General features: G+C 36.5%; 3 protein-coding genes across 3 annotated transcripts; all 3 read left to right on the top strand.

Annotated features, from left to right (window-relative positions):
- Window positions 1-855: 855 nt before the first annotated feature.
- Window positions 856-2669, top strand: LOC129354978 (uncharacterized). Its single transcript, XM_055024546.1, has 6 exons — window positions 856-889; window positions 1047-1373; window positions 1880-2038; window positions 2173-2301; window positions 2379-2425; window positions 2511-2669. The coding sequence occupies exons 2-6, from the start codon at window positions 1049-1051 to the stop codon at window positions 2577-2579; spliced, it is 729 nt and encodes a 242-aa protein (XP_054880521.1). The 5' UTR covers window positions 856-889; window positions 1047-1048; the 3' UTR covers window positions 2580-2669.
- A 3884-nt stretch (window positions 2670-6553) lies between these two features.
- On the top strand, window positions 6554-8646 carry LOC129354979 (uncharacterized). Its single transcript, XM_055024547.1, has 5 exons — window positions 6554-6596; window positions 6742-7068; window positions 7792-7914; window positions 8366-8427; window positions 8511-8646. Exons 1-5 carry the CDS (start codon window positions 6554-6556, stop codon window positions 8631-8633), a joined length of 678 nt encoding a protein of 225 aa, XP_054880522.1. The 3' UTR covers window positions 8634-8646.
- Window positions 8647-10463: 1817 nt separating this feature from the next.
- Window positions 10464-13287, top strand: LOC129354967 (uncharacterized). The gene is made up of 6 exons (XM_055024537.1): window positions 10464-10497; window positions 10615-10941; window positions 12212-12562; window positions 12646-12771; window positions 12962-13008; window positions 13104-13287. Exons 2-6 carry the CDS (start codon window positions 10752-10754, stop codon window positions 13215-13217), a joined length of 828 nt encoding a protein of 275 aa, XP_054880512.1. The 5' UTR covers window positions 10464-10497; window positions 10615-10751; the 3' UTR covers window positions 13218-13287.
- The last annotated feature ends 7290 nt before the right edge of the window (window positions 13288-20577 follow it).

The following is a 20577-nucleotide window of genomic DNA, read 5'->3' as shown; positions in this document are numbered from 1 at the left end:
GATGATTGTACCAATCCCCTAAGGTTGTTGGAGGAGAGGCAGAGTGCACCCTGAACAGCTTGTCACTACATTAGAAGGCAACACAGAGACACACAGGACACGCAACTACAACTACAACACTTGCACATATACATAACGAAAATTTAGAGTAATCATTTGTGGTTTTGGTCTATTGGAGAAAGCTGGAGTAAGTAGAGAGATCCCAGGGATCCACCCGGACAACACACAAACTCCATGCAGAAAAAGTCTAAAAGTCAACAACCTTCTTATTTAATTAGTTCGACAAATTGTTAGTATTATTGACAATGAGTAAAAATATCTAAGGCATTGGTTTAGAAAATCTTCCTGAATTTGCTAGTCATCATGTTTTTGAGGTATCCTTGGCTCAGAGCTCAATGACGTGATAACGAAGCCATTTTGTCTGGTGTGTAGGAGCTGTAATAGATCTGTAACATGCAGACTGTCAAGCACTGAGGACCGCAGTTTATCACTCCTAATCAAATACAACATATTTTGTTCTAGTGATTGAGTTTGTTGTAGTGCATGTCCACCATGTCAATTTATAAAGCTGAAGAATATATGAATGAGCTATATTACTGGTTTGCTTAAGATGAGATAATATAGTGACACCCAATAATGTATAAATTTTATACAATGTCTTGGTGAATTTGCGATCATTAAAGTAAAAAAACCAAGACAAAGAACCAGAAGAGGGAAGAGCGATTGTGGCAACAAATGTTCTTTGACTAGATATTTAAAACAAAACAAAACAAAGACATCCTGGAACACCACACCTCCTTCTCTAACTTAGGCAAGAACAAGTCTGTCAAAGAAGGGAGTGTCAAGATGGTTCTTTTGTTGGTTACACTGCTTCTCCTTCCTCAGGGACGTAAGTTAAACCCGCATTCATTTAAACTTTTCATCTAGTTGAATTACTATTAGATTAATGACAGCTAATGTCTATATTTTACATATCTTTTGATGTTGTATGTTTTCTTTAACCTAATCTTACTTTTTATGATGTCATACTTATTTCCAAAATGCAGATATGTTGGTCCCAGTGAAAACAGTTCCCCTTGGTCAACCAGCAACTTTCACATGCCCATTTCCTGCTGATAAGCTGAGCAACAATGAAGTCCACTGGTACAAACAGAGTACAGGGGATACTCTTAAATTGATTGTGAAGCTGCGGAAGCATGCGGACCCTGCATTTGGGCAGGAATTTTCTTCCTTAAGAATGATTGCATCAAAAACTGAGACTGTTAGCAGACTGACAATACTGAAAACAGTTCCAGAAGATGAAGGAATGTATCACTGTGCTATCATCGAGTGGACAGAAAACCTTTGGCATGGGACCTATTTGTATTTCAAAGGTAATGTAGAAATAAAAGCAATTATAATTGTTGCTCTTTCAGCAACTTTGAACAATTCTGTCACTTATGATGAAATGTCACCTTTCTCAACAAGTTTATTATCAGAGTGAAGAGATATAATTTTACTTAGTGAGATCAGATAATCGCTCCCTATAACGCCACAATTCTATATGCTCACCTGTAATTGCTCTAAAAATATTGGGACAATCAGAATAAAAATTTATATTTAAATTGCATAATCCACAACCAAAACTAAGTAAGCAACTTCATCACTCTGTGAATAAAAATTTTAAATAATTAAAGCCACTCAAAGATCAAGAACTTAAGAAAAACAAGAGAGAGAAACTGTAGGTAAATAAGTCTTCAATTTTACTCTGTTCTTCATTTAATAAAAATTTTTTTAAAGATACTAAAAACGTTTACCTGACAATATGTGTCCAGAAGACTTCAGTGTATACTGGGTCAGAGCCAAATCATTCAACTTCATCCACACATCATTTACATAGATGGAAACAAACATGATGACTGCAATACGAGAAAGGACTCTCAGAGGAGATGTGCATTTTCTAAAAACATCAGATCCATCGACAACGCTACTTACTACTGCGCTGTGGCCACATGTGAAGAAATATTTACTGGAAACGGAACAAAAGCCAAAGTTCAAGGTAATTGCATATTTTGACATAAGATAATTTTATATTTTATGTATGATGTGTATTGGATCAGATAATGTGACAGTAACTGCAAAGGCAATTCGCTTTTGTAACTCAAGTTTCCCCCTCCTTAAATAATGATTTAGGGTTCAACTTGTGGTTCCAAGATACGGACAAAGTTATTCTTCCATTGTGTGCAGCTTTAGCTTTAAGTCTTATTTCAACAATTGTCCTGATAGTCTCCATTAGCACAAGCAAGTATAAGGACAACAAAGGTAGTACAAGTTAACAGTTTATTTGTGGGTAGAAGAGCATCAATCCTATTAATATATATTTTTGTTCCAATAAACAGCTGGGGTTGACCTACACAAGTACTGTGGTCGTGAGAAAAGACAACAGGTAACGTATTAAAATTTATATTTTAATGTCAATAGTACAATTTTGTGCAGTTATCTATTTTGATCAATCTTTTCTATTTTACAAGGGGGTTGAATATGGACAGATGTACTCTGTGGTTGTCTTCAGCATAAGGAACCTGGAAGTGGATCCCTGAAACAACCGTAGAGAGAGAAAGTTCACACGAATCAAAGATTTTGGATTTGAGATCTTTGATGTTGCCTGTAACTAAAAATTGAATAGATACTTGTTTGGATCATATTGCTTTTGTAAAATAAGCAGAACTGTGAATAAGATTTATTATATTTCATTTGTATGCTAAACACAGTGTGTTTAAGTTTTTTATTAAGATCTTTTGTCTTTGTAAGAAAATATTTAGTACAAGTTTTTTGTTTATCTTTTAATATGCCTACCTGGAGGATACTTGAAATGTTATGTTCTTCATTCAAATTATTGTCCAGGTCTTCATGTAATTTCTGTCTTTCTTTGCTACTCTAAATTCTTTCATGACCAAAATTATTTTTCTAAAAATAACAAATTAATGCAAACACAATTTTAACAACTGTGTTATGTATTTGTTTTCCATTTGTCATTTAATACATGTTTTGTCAAAAGATGTCAAAAAGAACATCTAGGAACTGATAAGATTCATGATCAAGATTTTGATCTTGAAACTATTTTCTTAAGAAAAACACAAGAAAAATGGTAGAACACTTAATTGGAAAATGTGAAAATGTCAATGTAACCTGATGCAATCAAGTAAAATTACTTGATTGTGCATTTACTAGGCAAACGAGTATCTTTAAAATATCTTTTGGGATATTTTTTTAACCCCAAGCTTAATAGATTTAAGCATAGCAGGTAAAGTGTATTTGTGAATGAGGAAGCATGTGGCCTGGGAGGTCAACATTTTATATCAGGGTGTACATAATTATTTTGCAGCCTCTTTTATTTAGGCAAAATGGTGCCAAAATGAAATCGAACTGATTCTGAAAAGTTAACAATTACCAAAATTATCTCAGACAGATTTGTCACTGTTGAAATTGCATGATCACAAAACCATCACATGTTTTGTGGCAAATAGTCTACAGGATTGCAAGAGAAGTGAACTCCAAAGGATTTGAGAAGTTTCAAGCATGAAGCATCCAGGAGCATGTTATCCTCCAGTTCCATCATATTCCATAACTACAATCTACCTGGAACACCAAGAAGTGGAAGATTTTCAGCCCAAAGAGACAATGCCAAGTTTAGGGAGGCTAAACTTGACCAACAATCCACATAAGACTTAAGCTGATTCGTCTAATCTGAACCAAGACATATCCGGAGAAAACTTTTTCAAAGGATTTTATGGATGAAATGAGAATAATTCTTACTAGACCAAATGAACGGCCTTCAGTTGAATCAACGGATATTACAGTGCTTCAGTCACCCCAGAGGTGAGGTGCTGGTATAGGCTGATAACCTTTCCAGGTGGAAGACTGGTTTGAAACCAACTCTCAAACTTACTGCCAGTTGTCAGAAGGCATTATCTTCAAGTAGTGGTACAGGAAGAAGTTTGCATCTTCCAAAAAGACAATGATTGTTTTGTATTCATCTAATTATTCATCTGCATGGTTTGTAGTAAAGGCTCCCTTACTGACCTGACCTGAACATGATTGAGAACTTGTGGGCAATGCTGAAGCAAGATATTTATAGTGAAGGAAAAAAGTCGACCTCTCTAAACTGTGGTTGCTGTTGCACAAAAAGTTGATTGTTAACAGAACGAGAAACTGACATGAATGGTGAAAAGAAGGGTGGCAATATTGGTCACTGATTTTTGCTTAAAATGTCAAATGTTTATTGAAAACTTTGGAGGTTTTTGTTTCTGGTTCTAAAATAATTTAAAAGTGAGATAGAAAAATGTGTGGTTTAAATTTTGTTATTTCAGAATTTTGTGCAATAATTGTGAACACACAAATATTTCTCTCAAGTCTGAAACATTAATTTTTCTTTTTTAAACATTTGATGTTCGTTAACATTTTGGATTTACCATAGAACTGGTTTATGTTTAGAAACATAAAAATATATGGTTAATTTATGTTTATTGTTCACAATAAACATAATTTATGTTTATTGTTAACAATAAATATAAATCTCAAAAATGAGACATGCCTAATAACTGTCCAGAGGTTCATGTGTAAAATGTTGCTTAATTAAAGCGAAAGCCATGAGGTGACTTTATGAATATTTGAAGATGCCAAATTATCCTGTTATGTCACAATGGATACAGCGTGAAATATTTTTCACATCCCCCATTTTCCACTTTGTTCCATGACTTATACTATGTGTTGAAGCAACTCAAAGGTTCATCACTAAGAAGGAGAGAATCACATAATCCTTAGATTCTCTCTGTTCTGAAAAATAAGCTGACCAGCAGCATCTCATGTAAAGGATGATAAAAAAAACAACTTGTTAAAGCACTGAGTGCATTCAAAAGATCTGCAATCAGAATCTGAACATAAAGCTCAGTCCTTTAGGGACTTTTGCTTTGGAAATCCCCCCTTAATCATATGCATATTGCTTAGATAAAAGTTGTCAGCTGCGCTTTGTTTACTTGGTCTTAAATAAAGGATCTGAAATCACACTGGCCCCATGAACTCTTACCACCACCAAAAATGTAGCATCTTTTTTCAGACTTCAAATTACATTTGACATCAAAACAGAACTTATTTGAATCAATGAGCGGGCTTCAGAAGAAAGCGCTTCCTCTCTTGCTTAAAAATCAGGTATGAAGTTCAAGTCTCTTCTTGTGTGGCTTCTTCTTTCCAGGTTATCGCTTTCACATATCAAGATGTACAAGAGCTGAAGTGAAACCAGGGTGAAAACCGGGGCCGGGGGTCATGTCTTTTTTTTTTTTTTTTTTTTTTTTTTTTTGAACAGATGAAGACAGACTGACAAAAAAAAAAAAAAGACAAAAAACAAAACAAGCAAATGCTTTAATGAAGCCTTGTAATTTTAATGTGAAAATTTAAGAGATGTGTTTATTTTAGTAGAAATTTCAAAGTTTGTTGGTCACAAAGTCTAAGTTTGTCTAAGTCTAGAGATTTGCTGCTAACAAATAACGTCAGCTGTCTTTCAATGTACTTTAGTCCAACTTCTGGGATGGCACTGTCCGTGGTACTGGAGACTCAGTTGGACCTTGTTGTTGTGTAAAAAGATAAATATTGAAAGATACTGAAAGAAGATACTTAAGTAAAATAAACCTAACATGCTTGTTTGGGTTGGTAGCATCCACCGACATCAGGACTTCAGATTTTTTAGCATTTGAAAATGTGATCAGTACATTCGTGCATATGGTCGTTCCTAACAAACAATTACTTTTGTTTATCAACAAATTGAATTGAATTGAATTGAATTGAAAGCTGTAAGAGGTGGCTGAAAACAAAGCAGAAGCATCAACACTAAGCACAGCATCATCTGTAGAGAAGAGCTTGTCGTCTCTACTAGAGGCTCCAATCACAGAATCAATACTTGGAAGCACCTCTAAGCAACAACCTTCCTCCAACTCGACAGCCTTTCTCAGAAAAAAATATTAAATATCCTTCTTAAAAAAAATTAAAAAGGGCCAAGTAGCCTATATTTTACAGAATAAATATTTCCACACTTGACAAGACCAAATAGTTTTTCTAATACCACTGATAGGTTCTTATTAAAAGGAAAAAGTCAAACTTTTCTAACTAAAAGCTTGAAAAACTAATTTAATGAAATACACCAAGACAGTTTCTGTAGAATAGAAACTGAAAAGTCGAGGTAGTACGCCTTATTACAGAGTATCGATTGAAATGCAATGACTGTCAACTTTATTAATTGACTGCATATGGAGTCCAGATTTCAGTAGTGACTTTAATTAACTGACAATGTCTTAACAAAAATTGTTCTTGTATTTATAACTCGCTGTGAGAATTACTGGAAGCTTCATCATTACATTGCAAGAATTTGGGGCAACACACCTAAAAGGCGGGGAGACCACTGTGGTAGGAAATGCTCAATCATTGTATAGTTTAAGATAACCAATCAGATCTCTCTAAGGAACATAAGACCTCCTTCTGTAACTTATATATGAAAAATTGCTCCTATGAAGACATTGTCAGGATGATTGAGTTTTTGGTTGTACTGCTTCTTCTTCATCAAGGATGTAAGTTCCTATACTTTGGTAAATAGGTGCTGTTTTCATTTGTACCTGTTTGGGGTTTCTGTTGCCCTATTACCTTACTCTCCACTTGTGGCTTTTTGTGACTCACTTGTTTATCATGTTGTTCTTTTTTTAAAATACAATGTAGGTACCTTGGTGCCAGTGACCACAGTTCCTCTAGGTGACCCAGCAACTTTTACATGTTCGCTTCCTGATGAAAAGCTGAACAATAACGAGCTTCACTGGTACAAACAGAATGCAGGACAGACGCTCAAATTAATCACAAAGCTGCGAAAGCATGCCGAACCTGCTTATGGGCCAGAATATTCTGCCTCAAGAGTGCGGGCATCAAAAAATTACGACACCAGCAGTCTGACAATTCTGAGAACAGTTCAAGAAGATGAAGGAATGTATCACTGCGCGATTATTGACTGGACAGAGAATTCTTGGCATGGGACCTATTTGTTATTAACAGGTAAACTTAAAATAACTGCTGAAAACTGGACTCTGTGTTCAAATATTTATTTTTATCATATAAAACGTCAGAAAATGTGAAAAATATATTGTCAAGAGGTTTTAAAAAATGTATTTCCCACAGCTTCATATACCTCATGAGAGCATTTGTCTCTGGTTTAACATTTTTTCCTACAGGGAGCATTATGACATTGTCTTAACTAGCATTATTGGATGTTTGTCATATGTCAGAATAGTTAGAATTAACAAAATCTGTGTTCTATGCTTCAGGAAACTCTGAAAATATACCAACGTACCAAATTGTACAAGAGGCAAAAGCGTCAGCTCCAGATCACGAAAGCAACTCTTTGACTCTTCAGTGTTCAGTGATGTCTGACTTCAACCACAATGCGTGTCCAGAAGACATCAATGTGTTTTGGTTCAAAGTCAAATCAGATCAGTCTCATCCGAATGTCATCTATGTTAATGGAGACAGAAATGATAAATGTCAAGATAAATCTGATTTCCAGAGGAGGTGCGTGTTCTCCAAGAACATCAGAGTGTCTGATACTGGGAAATATTACTGTGCTGTGGCCTCATGCGGAGAGATTTTCCTTGGAACTGGAGCAGAACAGAATCAACAACCTGGTATGATTTTAGAATAGAAAAAATAGATGCTAATAAAGTGAGTATTAGTAAAAGAGTATTTTTTAAAAGTGAGTATGTTTCTGTCTTTTTTGTATAGAGCAAACAAAAGACCCACAAGATAATGCACTGGTGATAATAACATGTTTGATCATTTCGGTCATTGTAAATGTTATTTTGATCTGCTACCAAACCCAAAAGGCAGCATGCAGACAAGTTAAAGGTAAGTTTTTTTTTATTTTTATTTTTATTTTTTTATTGAATTCGAATAGGTAAAATATCTTCATAGCCATTATTACTCAAACTGGATCGCAAAAACATTCAACTTGCTTGGGTTACATAGATCGGTCCAACACTACAAAATGTTTTACCAAATTGCATAAGCAGGTATATGGTTTGCAATGTGGTACCTGATTAGTTAAGAAAATAAATAATTAAACCAATATATAACATTACTAAATTCATTAGCTTAATGTGTCATTCATCTGTTTAAAACTCTTTAACATACCCTGCAGAAATTATAAAATGTTATACCAAGATTTAATGACACACAAGATTTAATCATTCTTTTTCTTGTACTTTTTCAAACAGTTTTATTGTTTTATTTCAAGTTCAAAATTCAGTACATCTTCTGTGTTTGAATGCAACATATTACTTATTGTCTTTATATTTAGGGACAAAAATCACCTCTTCAGCAGACACACATGATAACATAACTGAATCAGGAGAATATACTGTAAGTAAAAATTCATTTAAATATTTTCCAACAAATTCATGTGGCAATGTGAATATATATTAATCTATTTGTTTTCTGTAAAGGACAACGATGACCAGAATCTGGACTATGCTGCTTTGCAATTCTCTGGAAGAAAAAGCACACGAGGAACAAAAAAGAAACAGTCGTATGCTGAGGAAGATGTGTATGCACAAGTTAAAGTCTGAACAGGAAAGTCTGTGTGGGAACTAATAAAACCTCCGTCAGAAAGTATGATAAAAAGGGTGAAATTTTCATTTAGTGGCAGTTGTTCAAAATTCTGCTTCGCTGTCATAATCCAAACAGAGCTCTTCTATCCGTTGGTCAATTGCTTATAAACAATTCAGAGTGAAAACAGAAACGGCAAAGCTTTTTCTATGGGGACCCATAAGGTGCCTTTGAAAGTCAGAGCTGCTCAAACCATTGATAACTTTAAATATCTGCTACTTTTTGGGACATTTTTATGGCTTGCAATTCTACTTAAGCAGAACATCTCTGTGCACAAACGTTTTTCTGACATTTTTATTGATTATTTTGCTTGAGTTTTTGATTTCTTACAGTGTAAAACACCTTGCCTATTGTTGTTTGTAGATGTGCTATATAAGTAAGCTTGATATATGTTTATCTTAAACATTTATAATTACTATGACTGTATGAATGTATTGATAAAAAAAATAAAATAAAACAAAATGTGAGTGTATTGTTTCCATTTGTTAAGCAGTGACCCACAACTTATTTTCTAGTTTCAGAATAAAGAATGACTTACTTTTGAGTTACTTTTTTTTTCCCTGGACATACTAAACACAATAAGTAATATCAGATGACAAAATACAAAAATGTGCAATAGTATAGAAGTACATTCAAGTACTTAAAGGGTGTGGTGCAACAGTGACTACAACTTTTTGCTTCACAAAATATAAAGAAAAATGGAGCTGCCTTAGATTATAGCCATTGTAAGATTTCTCTTTTGTCTGTGGCAAAAGACCACAAGCCATTTCTCCCTCTAGTGTTAAACATGTGAGTCTTTGCTTTGGCTGTTTTTACCCACAACTATTTGAGCTTCCTGCTTTTTGAGTGGTCTGTAGTCCATATTTGCATAAAGTCACATAAACTTGGTCATTTGGTGTATTATTGATGTTTCTATTTTTGCAACAGACTTGACTTGACAGTGGCCATGAGAATTGACTCGATAGATTAGGATGGAAACTTGAGACTTGCAAAACAATGACTTACATTTCATATCTATCTATCTATCTATCTATCTATCTATCTATCTATCTATCTATCTATCTATCTATCTATCTATCTATCTGTCTGTCTGTCTGTCTGTCTGTCTGTCTGTCTGTCTGTCTGTCTGTCTGTCTGTCTGTCTGTCTGTCTGTCTGTCTGTCTGTCTGTCTGTCTGTCTGTCTGTCTGTCTGTCTGTCTGTCTGTCTGTCTGTCTGTCTATCTATCTATCTATAAAAATATATATATATTTTCTTTTTACACTGCTCTGACAGACTGCCACCGATTTGACAACAGTTGTTATGCTGATCTCAATCCTCTTTCCTTTTTCAACTTGTATAAGAGTACCACAACAATCAGAGCCAAGACTGCGCTCCAGATTTAAAGACATGATTTGAAGATGTGTCACCAGAGGTGTTTTAGTCTGTTAAAAGGAAAGATCAGCTCCACTGATAACAAGTTATCTGTTATCAGTGGAGGTCTATGTTAACCTATAACATAGATCTGAAACATTAGCAAATTTTGCAGTTGCAAAGATAGCAGAGCTTCTAAGATTTAAATGACATGCTGATGTTACTAGGGATTTAAATTTAAGGGTCAAGACTAGAACAAAACTAAAAAAAAGTTTATTGAAGGATGAGCTAGTAGCAGAGGAAATGAACTTTCCTCTGCTCCTTGATTATATTTTGGTATGACCAATCAGATGCATCGAGCGTTTTGAATACCACGCCTCCTTTTTTCATTTAAATATCATCAACTGGCCAAAAAAAGACATTGTGAAGATGATTTTCTTGTGGCTTGCACTGCTCCTTGTTCATCAAGGATGTAAGTTATTTTTAAAGTAAATAAATATTTTAGCAATTACTTTTCTCTGTATGATTTAATTTTGTATCCTTTGTAATTTTTACTTCATTCTTGTTTTTTATTTCTTTATTTCTTTAGGTACATTGGTTCCAGTGATCACAGTTCAACTCGGTGAGCCTGCAACTTTAACCTGTGCTTTGACAAATGAATGGTTGGGTATTAAAAGTCTCCACTGGTACAAGCAGAGTGCAGGTGATACTCTGAAAGTGATTACAATGCTGCGTAAAAACACCGACCCTAAGTATGGACCGGGGATGTCGGGCTCAAGACTGAAGACAACATATCATGAGAAAATCACCAATCTGACAATTCTGAGGACAACTAAAGAAGACGAGGGATTCTATCACTGTGCGATCCTTGACTGGACTGAGAATATCTGGAGATCGACCTATTTGTCAATAAAAGGTATTCATTTTACTCTTAACATATTTCTTCTGATGGGAAGTAAGGGTAACATTTTATGGTGGCCCAAGTTGAGAACCCTGACTTTAATAGAAAATCTGCAGATGGAGATAAATATTACGATGATGGGATGAGAATTTTTTAACCTCATAGACGGGGAGTTCAAAGATAAATTGTCAAAATACCCGTTGAAACATCCAAAACACTGATCAGCAATAATAAAAAAGCTTTGGTAACAGAGAAGGTTTTATATCACGTGTCTTACTCAAAAATGAACAGTTATGTCGACCAAATCTGGTACTTTCATAACTTTTTATGTCGTCTTCTAAACTCTGGATGGACACACAGAGACTTTGAAAAAATCAAAGCAATTTTTATCTATATATTGTCACATAGCATTGATGTGATAAGATGTTCAATATTATTTAGTTTTACTAATCAAATACAGAAACAGCAGTTTATTATTATAAATTATTAGTAACCATTAGCTAATGATAAGTTTATCACAATTGACCCTTTCAGGACATTTGAGACCTTAAAATTATTTTGACACATTGTTTTATATGCTTTTTTTAATGGCATGTGAACAAAACTATTTTTTTTTCAAAATTTAGACATTTTCTTTTTTTTTTTAGAGATACCATTCTAGCTACTTATAAGAAAATTAATTGTTTGAATAAAAATAAATTAATATTAAGCAATTTGCAACAGCAAAAGTGTGAGGATGTGATTTTTCTATGTGTTAATTTAGGTTTCTGTGTTCAGTTGAGTCTCTGTATTGTCCTGCCTTCCCCTTTATTGTCTCCAGCTGCCTCTTGTTTCCCCTTGATTGCTCCTGGTGTACGTAACTCCACTTGTGTCTGTGTTCCTCTGTTGGGTCCTTGTCGAATGTGGTTGGTCTACGCTACGTCTTTTTTCAGTTCTCGTTGGTTTATTTTTGCGCTACTTGTTACCAGTGTTAGAATACCTTGTCTTAATGCTCACCTGTGCTGCCTGGACTTTCTGTAAACCTTCATCACCTTTAAATCTTAATTTTCTCACTACAATCTGGCTACACTGTGTCTACCTCACCTGTTACTGCAAATCCTGACAAAAAAGATGTAATCTTTTTACAGATTGTGCTTGTGTAAAATTGAAAAACACAAATGTGCATTACATGAACAGTAAAAGTTAGCTTATAGTCTGATTTTATTTTTTAAATGCATTTTTAATATTCAAATCCTTCACTCTTGAGTGTTACCGTTAATGTTGCTAAACATTTTTTACTATGCAGGAAACAAAGACGAAACAATGAGCTACACAATTGTGCAGCGATCACGACCAGCAAATATAGCCAGGTTGGGAGATTCTGCAACTTTGGAGTGTTCAGTTCTCTCTCACTCCAAGAATAGGTCTTGTCCAGGAGGCCTCAGTGTGCTCTGGTTCAGAGCCAGATCACAAAAATCTCTCCCTGAAATCATTTTCATGGATGGAATCACCCAAGACAACTGTACTTGGAAACATGGCAGGAAATGCGTTCACAGCTTCTTTCACAATGTCAGCAGCTCAGAGTTTGGTACCTACTACTGTGCGATATCCATTTGTGGAGAAATATTATTTGGAAATGGGACTGCTTTTGAAGCTGGTAAGAATATTTATTTTTTACATAAATTGTATTACTAATTCAAATTGTTCCTTAAAAACCTATTTGTTCCTTTTATTTTCTAGAGAAATCATCAGACTCAACATTTATCATTCTGGTTACAGTAGTAATTTGCCTGATAATTTCAGCTGTTTTGCATATTACCATCTTCTGTCACCAAACCCATAAAAAAGCAAAAAAACATAGTAAAGGTAAGCGTCATTTATTGAATCTAATGTTTTATATATATTCTAGCAAAAAAATGAGATAAGAGTTTACTGTGAATACCTTTCTCATCTTCATAGACTTGGAAGTGTTTAAAGACAGCAATTTTAGAACTATAAGATGCAATTTTTAGTGAAACATTACTGGTCTTGTTTCATTTTATTCATTTTATTTTAGACATAACATCAAAGCATGATGATTTGGGCCAACAAGAAGATAATAATGTATGTAATCATATCAGTCAAATACATTTTTATTCACTTAACTTTTTGTTGTGGAAACATGAGCATTATTACTGCAATTTATTTATTTTGTGCAGGGTGACATTGAAAATGCTGTGAACTATGCAGCGTTGCATTTCTCAGGAGGGAAAGCAAAGAAAGAAAAGAAGAAACCAACGGATGAAAGTGTGTACTCGCAAGTTAAATTTTAAATACAACTTATTGCCTATGTAGTACGCTTTAGAGATTCAATTTGATGGCATGTAAATACATTGTGTGAAATGTGCTTTTTATCTTTAAAAGTCTTCATGCTATTAATTTTTTTTTTTTTATTTTAGAAAATATTTTTATAGTTTTTCTTTTGACTTTTTGATATATTTGAATGCTTTTTTCAACAATGTAACTCAGAAATGCCAATGTTTTACAAATCTTATTCTGGAGGAGATTAAAGCAAAAATGCTGAAATGCTTTGCAATTCTTGGTGTGAAAATGACCTCAGTGCGAAGGATGTGGGTTCCAGCTTCTTCCTGTTTGATGTCGATGTGCCCCTCAGCAAGGCATTCAATCCCAAGTCTCCTGCTGATCTGTGAATCAGTGTTTGTGTACATTGATGAGTGGGAATGGGTTCATGTGGTCAGTACGACCAGAGAAACCCAGTGCACATTAATTCCATTTCGCTCTTGAAATGCATATATTTAGTGAATAAACTAAGTGCAAACAGTACTAAATGTTACTGCATCACAATTTACTTAGTTTCCCACCAGTTCCTGAAACGTTGCAGACTTACACAGTCAGGCTACAGAAGACAAGCAGTCTGTCATCATTGTTGTGATATAGAGAGATTAAACTTGTCACTCAAAGCTTTTAAATCTCTGAGCAAGTTGCTACTAATTTCCTCTTCCTCCTCACACTAAACAATTTGCTATATAAGTCTTCACTTTGTTAGCACACATCTGAACAATTGCCTTTATGTCTTTTTTCTTTGCCACCTTGTTGTGTGTAACAATATGTAACGCTACGCTCAGTTTTTGGTTGTTCTCGGCTGCCACGTAGCGGCTTTGTTCATTTTATGCTTCATCTTTTTGTTTCAATATAGGCGTACAAATTTTTTAGCTTTCATAAATTGCAAAACTAATGCAATTTTAAAATTATTAGTACCATTTTTCCCAATATATATTAAAAATGTCAATTTATCTTACATGAAAAGGTTAGTTTTGTTCAACTAATAATTTTGGTTTAACATAGATATTTATGAAGAAGGTCCCTGAATGGTACTATAATTTCTGATTAACTTTGATTAAATTTTCTAGTTAATAAATTTTTTTTCACGTCATCCCCTTTATTTTCACACTATAGAATTAAAGAGTCATAGATTAACCTCACAGTCATGTTGAACTGAAAATATATTAATATTAATTGTTTTCTTTGTCAGAAAACAATTTGAAATAACTGCTTTATGAATTAACAATCGAAGATAACATTTGAATCAGAAACTTTATTGAATTTTAATATTTGAGCCATTTTCAAAAAACATTTTTGCATAGAAGAAAAATATCTGATCTAAAATAATGGTGAAGGTTTTTTAATGAACTTGCAAATTGCATGATCAACAATACTTTACAATTTTTTTTCTTCTGATGAATCAAATAAATCAATACCAAAGAGCATCGAAAAAGATTCTATATTGCGCATACAAATGACATAAACCAAGCTGTTGCCAATTTTCTTATTCTAACTGGAAATTGATGTTTACATTTACAATAATAATAATAAAAATAAAAACAACTATTAAATTCTGAACGAAATTTAAAACAAATGCAGATTCAGAGTAATAAAATACAGGTAGCTGTGAAGATTAATGTGAAATAAATTCAATCGGGAGACTCAGATGAGAATGAAAGCGATTAGAAAAGTTAGTTAAGTCTTTGGCGCTCGGGCCCCGGCTAAGGACATCGAGCTGACGCGATAAGCTCGGATGAGCATTCCCGATGCTGATAGGAATGACATCCCTCCGGGACCCGGCCTGGTGTGGTGGAGGTCAGTGAATGAGTATGCCTGGGAGCCTGGACGATGGAGGTGGAGAAGGGGTGGAGGTGGGCTGAACGCAGACTCGGGAGCGTCTGATGGGAAGGAAGGGTCGAGGACACGGCAAAGCAGCTGTACGCAAGGAATCACCAAGAAAGGGATCCGCTGGATGGTTTGCTGGGAAGCTGGACGTGCGACTGAACGTGTTGAGCGCAGCAGCGAAACGGGAGGCACTTTGGATGGACGTCCATATGAACTGAGGCGTGGTCGGTGATTGGCTGCGACATGGCTAAGTCTAGCGATGATAGGTCGTCAGTGATTAGCGGAAGCGCCTACTGAAAGCTGCGGGAGGGCTAAAGAGTCTTCCAGATTGAATTTACGCCTAGGCTTCATTTCAATCGGGAGAGACTCAGATGAGAATGAAAGCGATTAGAAAAGTTAGTTAAGTCTTTGGCGCTCGGCCCGGCTAAGGACATCGAGCTGACGCGATAAGCTCGGATGAGCATTCCCGATGCTGATAGGAATGACATCCCCCCATAAAGGGAGGCTGAGGCCGGGGCCGAGGCCGAAAGTGGGAAAGTAGAGAAAACGGGATGAGCTAAGCTAACTCAGGATTACAGGCTGGGACCATGTGAAGCTTTTAGATGAAGGCCAGTGAGGGGACACCACAGGGAATAGAATGGCCCGTTGATTCATCTACCGGGAACTGGTAGATGAAGGCCAGCTAGGAACGAGGAGGGCGCAGGTTGCTGCTAGATAAAAGGCGGCAGAGGGCACGGCAGCGTGAGGGAAGATAAATGCTGGTGGATGAAGGCCAGCTAGGGAAAGCCAGCTAATGAAAGCAATTAGAAAAGTTAATTAAGTCTTTGGTGCTCGGGCCCGGCTAAGGACATCGGGCTGACGCGATAAGCTCGGATGAGCATACCTGATGCTAATAGGAATGACATCCCCCCAAAAAGGGAGGCTGAGGCCGGGGCCGAGGCCGGAATTGGGAAAGTAGAGAAAACGGGATGAGCTAAGCTAACTCAGGATTACAGGCTGGGACCATGTGAAGCTTTTAGATGAAGGCCAGTGAGGGGACACAACGGGGCGCAGAATGGCCCGTTGATTCATCTACCTGGAACTGGTAGATGAAGGCCAGCTAGGTTGCTGTTAGATAAAAGGCGGCAGAGGGCACGGCAGCGTGAGGGAAGATAAAATGCTGGTGGATGAAGGCCAGCTAGGGAAAGCCAGCTAATGAAAGCAATTAGAAAAGTTAATTAAGTCTTTGGAGCTCGGGCCCCGGCTAAGGACATCGGGCTGACGCGATAAGCTCGGATGAGCATACCTGATGCTAATAGGAATGACATCCCCCCAAAAAGGGAGGCTGAGGCCGGGGCCGAGGCCGGAATTGGGAAAGTAGAGAAAACGGGATGAGCTAAGCTAACTCAGGATTACAGGCTGGGACCATGTGAAGCTTTTAGATGAAGGCCAGTGAGGGGACATAACGGGGCGTAGAATGGCCCGTTGATTCATCTACCTGGAACTGGTAGATGAAGGCCAGCTAGGTTGCTGTTAGATAAAAGGCGGCAGAGGGCACGGCAGCGTGAGGGAAGATAAAATGCTGGTGGATGAAGGCCAGCTAGGGATGTTGCGCAGCTAAAAATGATAAAATGCTTGGAAGTAGAAGGCCAGCCGGGGACGTTACGTGTGAGGGATGATGGGGAGCTGGTAGATGAAGGCCAGCCGGGGATGTTGCGTGCGAGGGATGATGGGGAGCTGGTAGATGAAGGCCAGCTGGGGATGTTGCGTGCGAGGGATGATGGGGAGCTGGTAGATGAAGGCCAGCTGGATGTTGCGTGCGAGGGATGATGGAGAGCTGGTAGATGATTTTTTTATTTATTTATTTTTTTTATTGTTGCGTGCGAGGGATGATGGGGAGCTGTTAGATGAAGGCCAGCTGGGGATGTTGCGTGCGAGGGATGATGGAGAGCTGGTAGATGAAGGCCAGCCGGGGATGTTGCGTGCGAGGGATGATGGGGACCTGGTAGATGAAGGCCAGCTGGGGATGTTGCGTGCGAGGATGATGGGGACCTGGTAGATGAAGGCCAGCTGGGCCTTCATCTGGGAGCGGCTGATGAGCGGCTGGTGAGCGACTGATGAGCGCAGACTCGGGAGCGTCTGATGGGGAAGGAAGGGTCGAGGACACGGCAAAGCAGCTGTACGCAAGGAATCACCAAGAAAGGGATCCGCTGGGATGGTTTGCTAGGAAGCTGGGACGTGCGACTGAACGTGTTTGACGCAGCAGCGAAACGGGAGGCACTTTGGATGGACGTCCTTATGAACTGAGGCGTGGTCGGTGATTGGCTGCGACATGGCTAAGTCTAGCGATGATAGGTCGTCAGTGATTAGCGGGAAGCGCCTACTGAAAGCTGCGGGAGGGGCTAAAGAGTCTTCCAGATTGAATTTACGCCTAGGCTTCATTTTTCTTAATATTCAATTATGATATGCAACAACTTCTGTACTATAAAGCAACTAATTGGGACATATACAGAGGATACAGTACTAAACAGGAAAAAGCAAAACAAGAAAAAAATCATTTTAATCATCTTCTTACCAGAAATGACCTAATATTCTTAATGTTTTTTCAGCAGAAAGGTGATCAAAAAGACACATTATTAAACTCTTCAATATCTGTGAGAAATACTTCTGCATGCTGTCCAGTTGTACAAAACAATTTCTGTCATTTCAAATTCTTTTGTTTATACAGGTGATTACAATAGGAGTGGACCGTGTTAGCAATAAAAGTAAAAATACAGACATTTTAAAAAAGACGAGCAGTACTCGTTAATTAAAACTGTCAAGCAAAGCAACATACCTTCAGTCATAAAATCTTCCAGTATAGTATTTTACCATAGGTTGACATATATGTTGAAGTACTCTACATAGAGAGGTATACCCAATTATTGAAATCAATATTTATTGATGATTAGACTTTAATTTCAGAGTAAAAGCACTCCTGCGGTTCCACTTTTTCCTTCTTGCCTCTACGTTTTTCCTTACGTCTAGAAAAGTCCAAAGCAGCATAGTTTTTGTTTCCACTGTCAGTCTGTGGAGCAGATGAAAATAAAATTATGGTATTTACCCATTGAATAAAACACAAGGAAATCAAAGCAAAAAATTACTGTACATCAGTGTATTTTACGTACAGGATCAGGTATTCTCTGTCTCAGTCTGTGCGATGCCTCTTGTGAAGTGGTGCTCTCCGTCCCTGACACAAATAAATCAGAAGGTTATAAACTCCATCCATTTAGTTTGGATGTTTAAATCTGTTATATACTGTGATGACACAAGTCAAGTAATAGTGGTGAGCAAATATGCAGAAATACAAAGTGAACATAGTAAGAAGTGTCAAAAGCTTTAGCCCGTTTAATTTGAAATAATTAAAGTCTGGTCTGCACTGTACATTACATGAACAATTTGAAGCATTTTAAAAAGACAGGCTTCTTAAGGAACAAATTACTTAAGTTTAGAGATTTTAACAAAATAGTTACTTATGTTTAGTTACAAATTTGAATGCCAAATTTCACATATATGCAAACAAAGACAATGTAAAAACATATTTAAGAAATTCATGATTTCAAAGTTGGTATCAAAAATGATTGCAATTATGACAAAAGCATTCCTGCTAAGAAATAAAACAAACTACACTAAGACGGCTAATCTATAGATGGAAAAAGATGGAAAAGGAGTTCTATCTATTTAAAACAATTCATTTTTTGAATAGTCCCAGATAAACAAGCTAAAATAACAAAAATATATATTTTTTGTAATACTTGCCATGAGATCTTTTTTGCCCTGTCCTCAGAGCTCGGTAACAGATGAGAACAACATTTACAGTCAAAGACAAAACCAGGCAGGATACTGTAGTCAGCAGGGCAACAAATTCAAAACTTGTGTTGTCCACTAAAAACAGCAAAAGATATTATTTGAAATTGATAATTTTTTAAAATTTATCATTTAATTTAAAGAATCAGAGACAAAATCTTACCAATTTCCAGTCTGGTTCCATTTCCAAATAATATTTTTCCACATGCGGCCACAGCACAGTAAAAAATCCCAGAATCAGAAGAGTGGACAACTTCTGAATAATTAAACATACAACTCTTCTCAGAGTTAGATTTCTTCTCACATTCGTGATGTTTGTTTCCTTCTGTGTAGATCATATTTGGATGGGTAGTATTTGATTTTACTCGGAACCAGAACATGCTGAAATCTTCAGAGCAAGGCATCTTCTCAGAGTCAAACAAAACTGAACAGTGAAGTGTAGCCCTGTCTCCTGAGAGGACTGGATTGGATACTGCAGGCTGCTGAATGACAATGTTGTCTGACATCCTTACAGATTTCTCTGCACAACAGAAGAAAAGCCTCAAAGTCAATTGGAGTGTGTCAAATACACCTGTAATATTTCTGTTAAAGAACAGACAGGTTCATTGAGACTCTTAATACCTGTTATACTTACAAAAATTTATTTTTTATTCAATTAAATTTAAAATGCAATTAAAATGGATTATGTCTTCCCTGTGAGTCATGTATACAACCAAAATGAGTACTTAATGTTATTTTGGATGTAAATTAAGGAGCCTTGGTTAAGTTTTCATATTGTTAACAATATCTTCTATTTCTTTCATAACAGGCAATTGCAAACTTTATAGAAGTATGTTGTATTTTTACCTTTGAATGTCAAATTTGTAGCACTCCATTCAGCATCATGAGAGAAAACCTTGCTTGCACAGTGATATATCCCCAGATCTCCTCGTGTTGTCCTCAAAATTGTCAAGTTTATTTCTTTTTTATCGTCAGTAATCTTCCATCTTAAGTCAGAAAACTGTGTTTCAAACCTAGAATTTGTTATTTTTTGTTGTTTCACAGTCAGTTTAACAATTTGTCTCAAAATATCCCCTGGACTCTGCTTGTACCAATAAACGACTTGATGTGTTAACTTCAAGTCACATAGAAAAGTTGCAGGTTCACCAAGCTGAACTTGCATCACTGGAACCAGAGAATCTGAACAAAAAGAAGACATATTACATGGAAGAACCCCCGTCAATATAATCACAATAAACTTGTAACTCATTCAAAAGCACTCACATGCGTGACGCAGAAACAGCAGTGTAGTTAATAGCACAAGCATCTTCATTCTTCCTCTTGCAGTCGCTCAAAAAACACTGATATTTTTAATCTGACTGGGAGGAGCTTCAACATCAAACATGTCATACACATTTTTCTGATTGGTTATCAAAAGTTATAATCTTAATCTGGTCTTGCATGATGAGCCTGAACCATTGCACTGCACTTTTCTCTGTTGGCTGCGAGAAACAAACAAGGAGTTTAAATTTATGAGGCTTTAGTGGGAACAAAGCTTTTGCATTTCAAGATAGTTGATATAATAATAAACCATAGAGGCTATTTTTATATTCATAGGCTAGGCTCTATCGGATGAGTTTTTCTGATCGCTGCTCTTCATTGTCACCTGAACTGAACAGTACCACTTGCAAATGTGCACAG

Source organism: Poeciliopsis prolifica, unplaced genomic scaffold (genome assembly GCF_027474105.1).
Source record: "Poeciliopsis prolifica strain line A6 unplaced genomic scaffold, Auburn_PproV2 SCAFFOLD122, whole genome shotgun sequence".
In the NCBI taxonomy this organism is placed as follows: Eukaryota; Metazoa; Chordata; class Actinopteri; order Cyprinodontiformes; family Poeciliidae; genus Poeciliopsis; species Poeciliopsis prolifica.
Note: the sequence above shows the minus strand (reverse complement) of the source record. Positions and strands in the feature narration are given on the sequence as shown.

Excerpts from the sequence above, each read along its gene's own strand:
- LOC129354979 (XM_055024547.1), top strand. The coding sequence starts at position 6,554 with ATGATTGAGTTTTTGGTTGTACTGCTTCTTCTTCATCAAGGAT. Across the intron at positions 7,069-7,791 it reads GACCTATTTGTTATTAACAG|AGCAAACAAAAGACCCACAA; the intron begins GTAAACTTAAAA and ends TTTTTTGTATAG. Across the intron at positions 7,915-8,365 it reads AGCATGCAGACAAGTTAAAG|GGACAAAAATCACCTCTTCA; the intron begins GTAAGTTTTTTT and ends CTTTATATTTAG.
- LOC129354978 (XM_055024546.1), top strand. The coding sequence starts at position 1,049 with ATGTTGGTCCCAGTGAAAACAGTTCCCCTTGGTCAACCAGCAACTTTC. Across the intron at positions 1,374-1,879 it reads GACCTATTTGTATTTCAAAG|ATGGAAACAAACATGATGAC; the intron begins GTAATGTAGAAA and ends TCATTTACATAG. Across the intron at positions 2,302-2,378 it reads CAAGTATAAGGACAACAAAG|CTGGGGTTGACCTACACAAG; the intron begins GTAGTACAAGTT and ends TCCAATAAACAG.
- LOC129354967 (XM_055024537.1), top strand. The coding sequence starts at position 10,752 with ATGCTGCGTAAAAACACCGACCCTAAGTATGGACCGGGGATGTCGGGC. Across the intron at positions 10,942-12,211 it reads GACCTATTTGTCAATAAAAG|GAAACAAAGACGAAACAATG; the intron begins GTATTCATTTTA and ends TTTACTATGCAG. Across the intron at positions 12,563-12,645 it reads TGGGACTGCTTTTGAAGCTG|AGAAATCATCAGACTCAACA; the intron begins GTAAGAATATTT and ends TTTATTTTCTAG.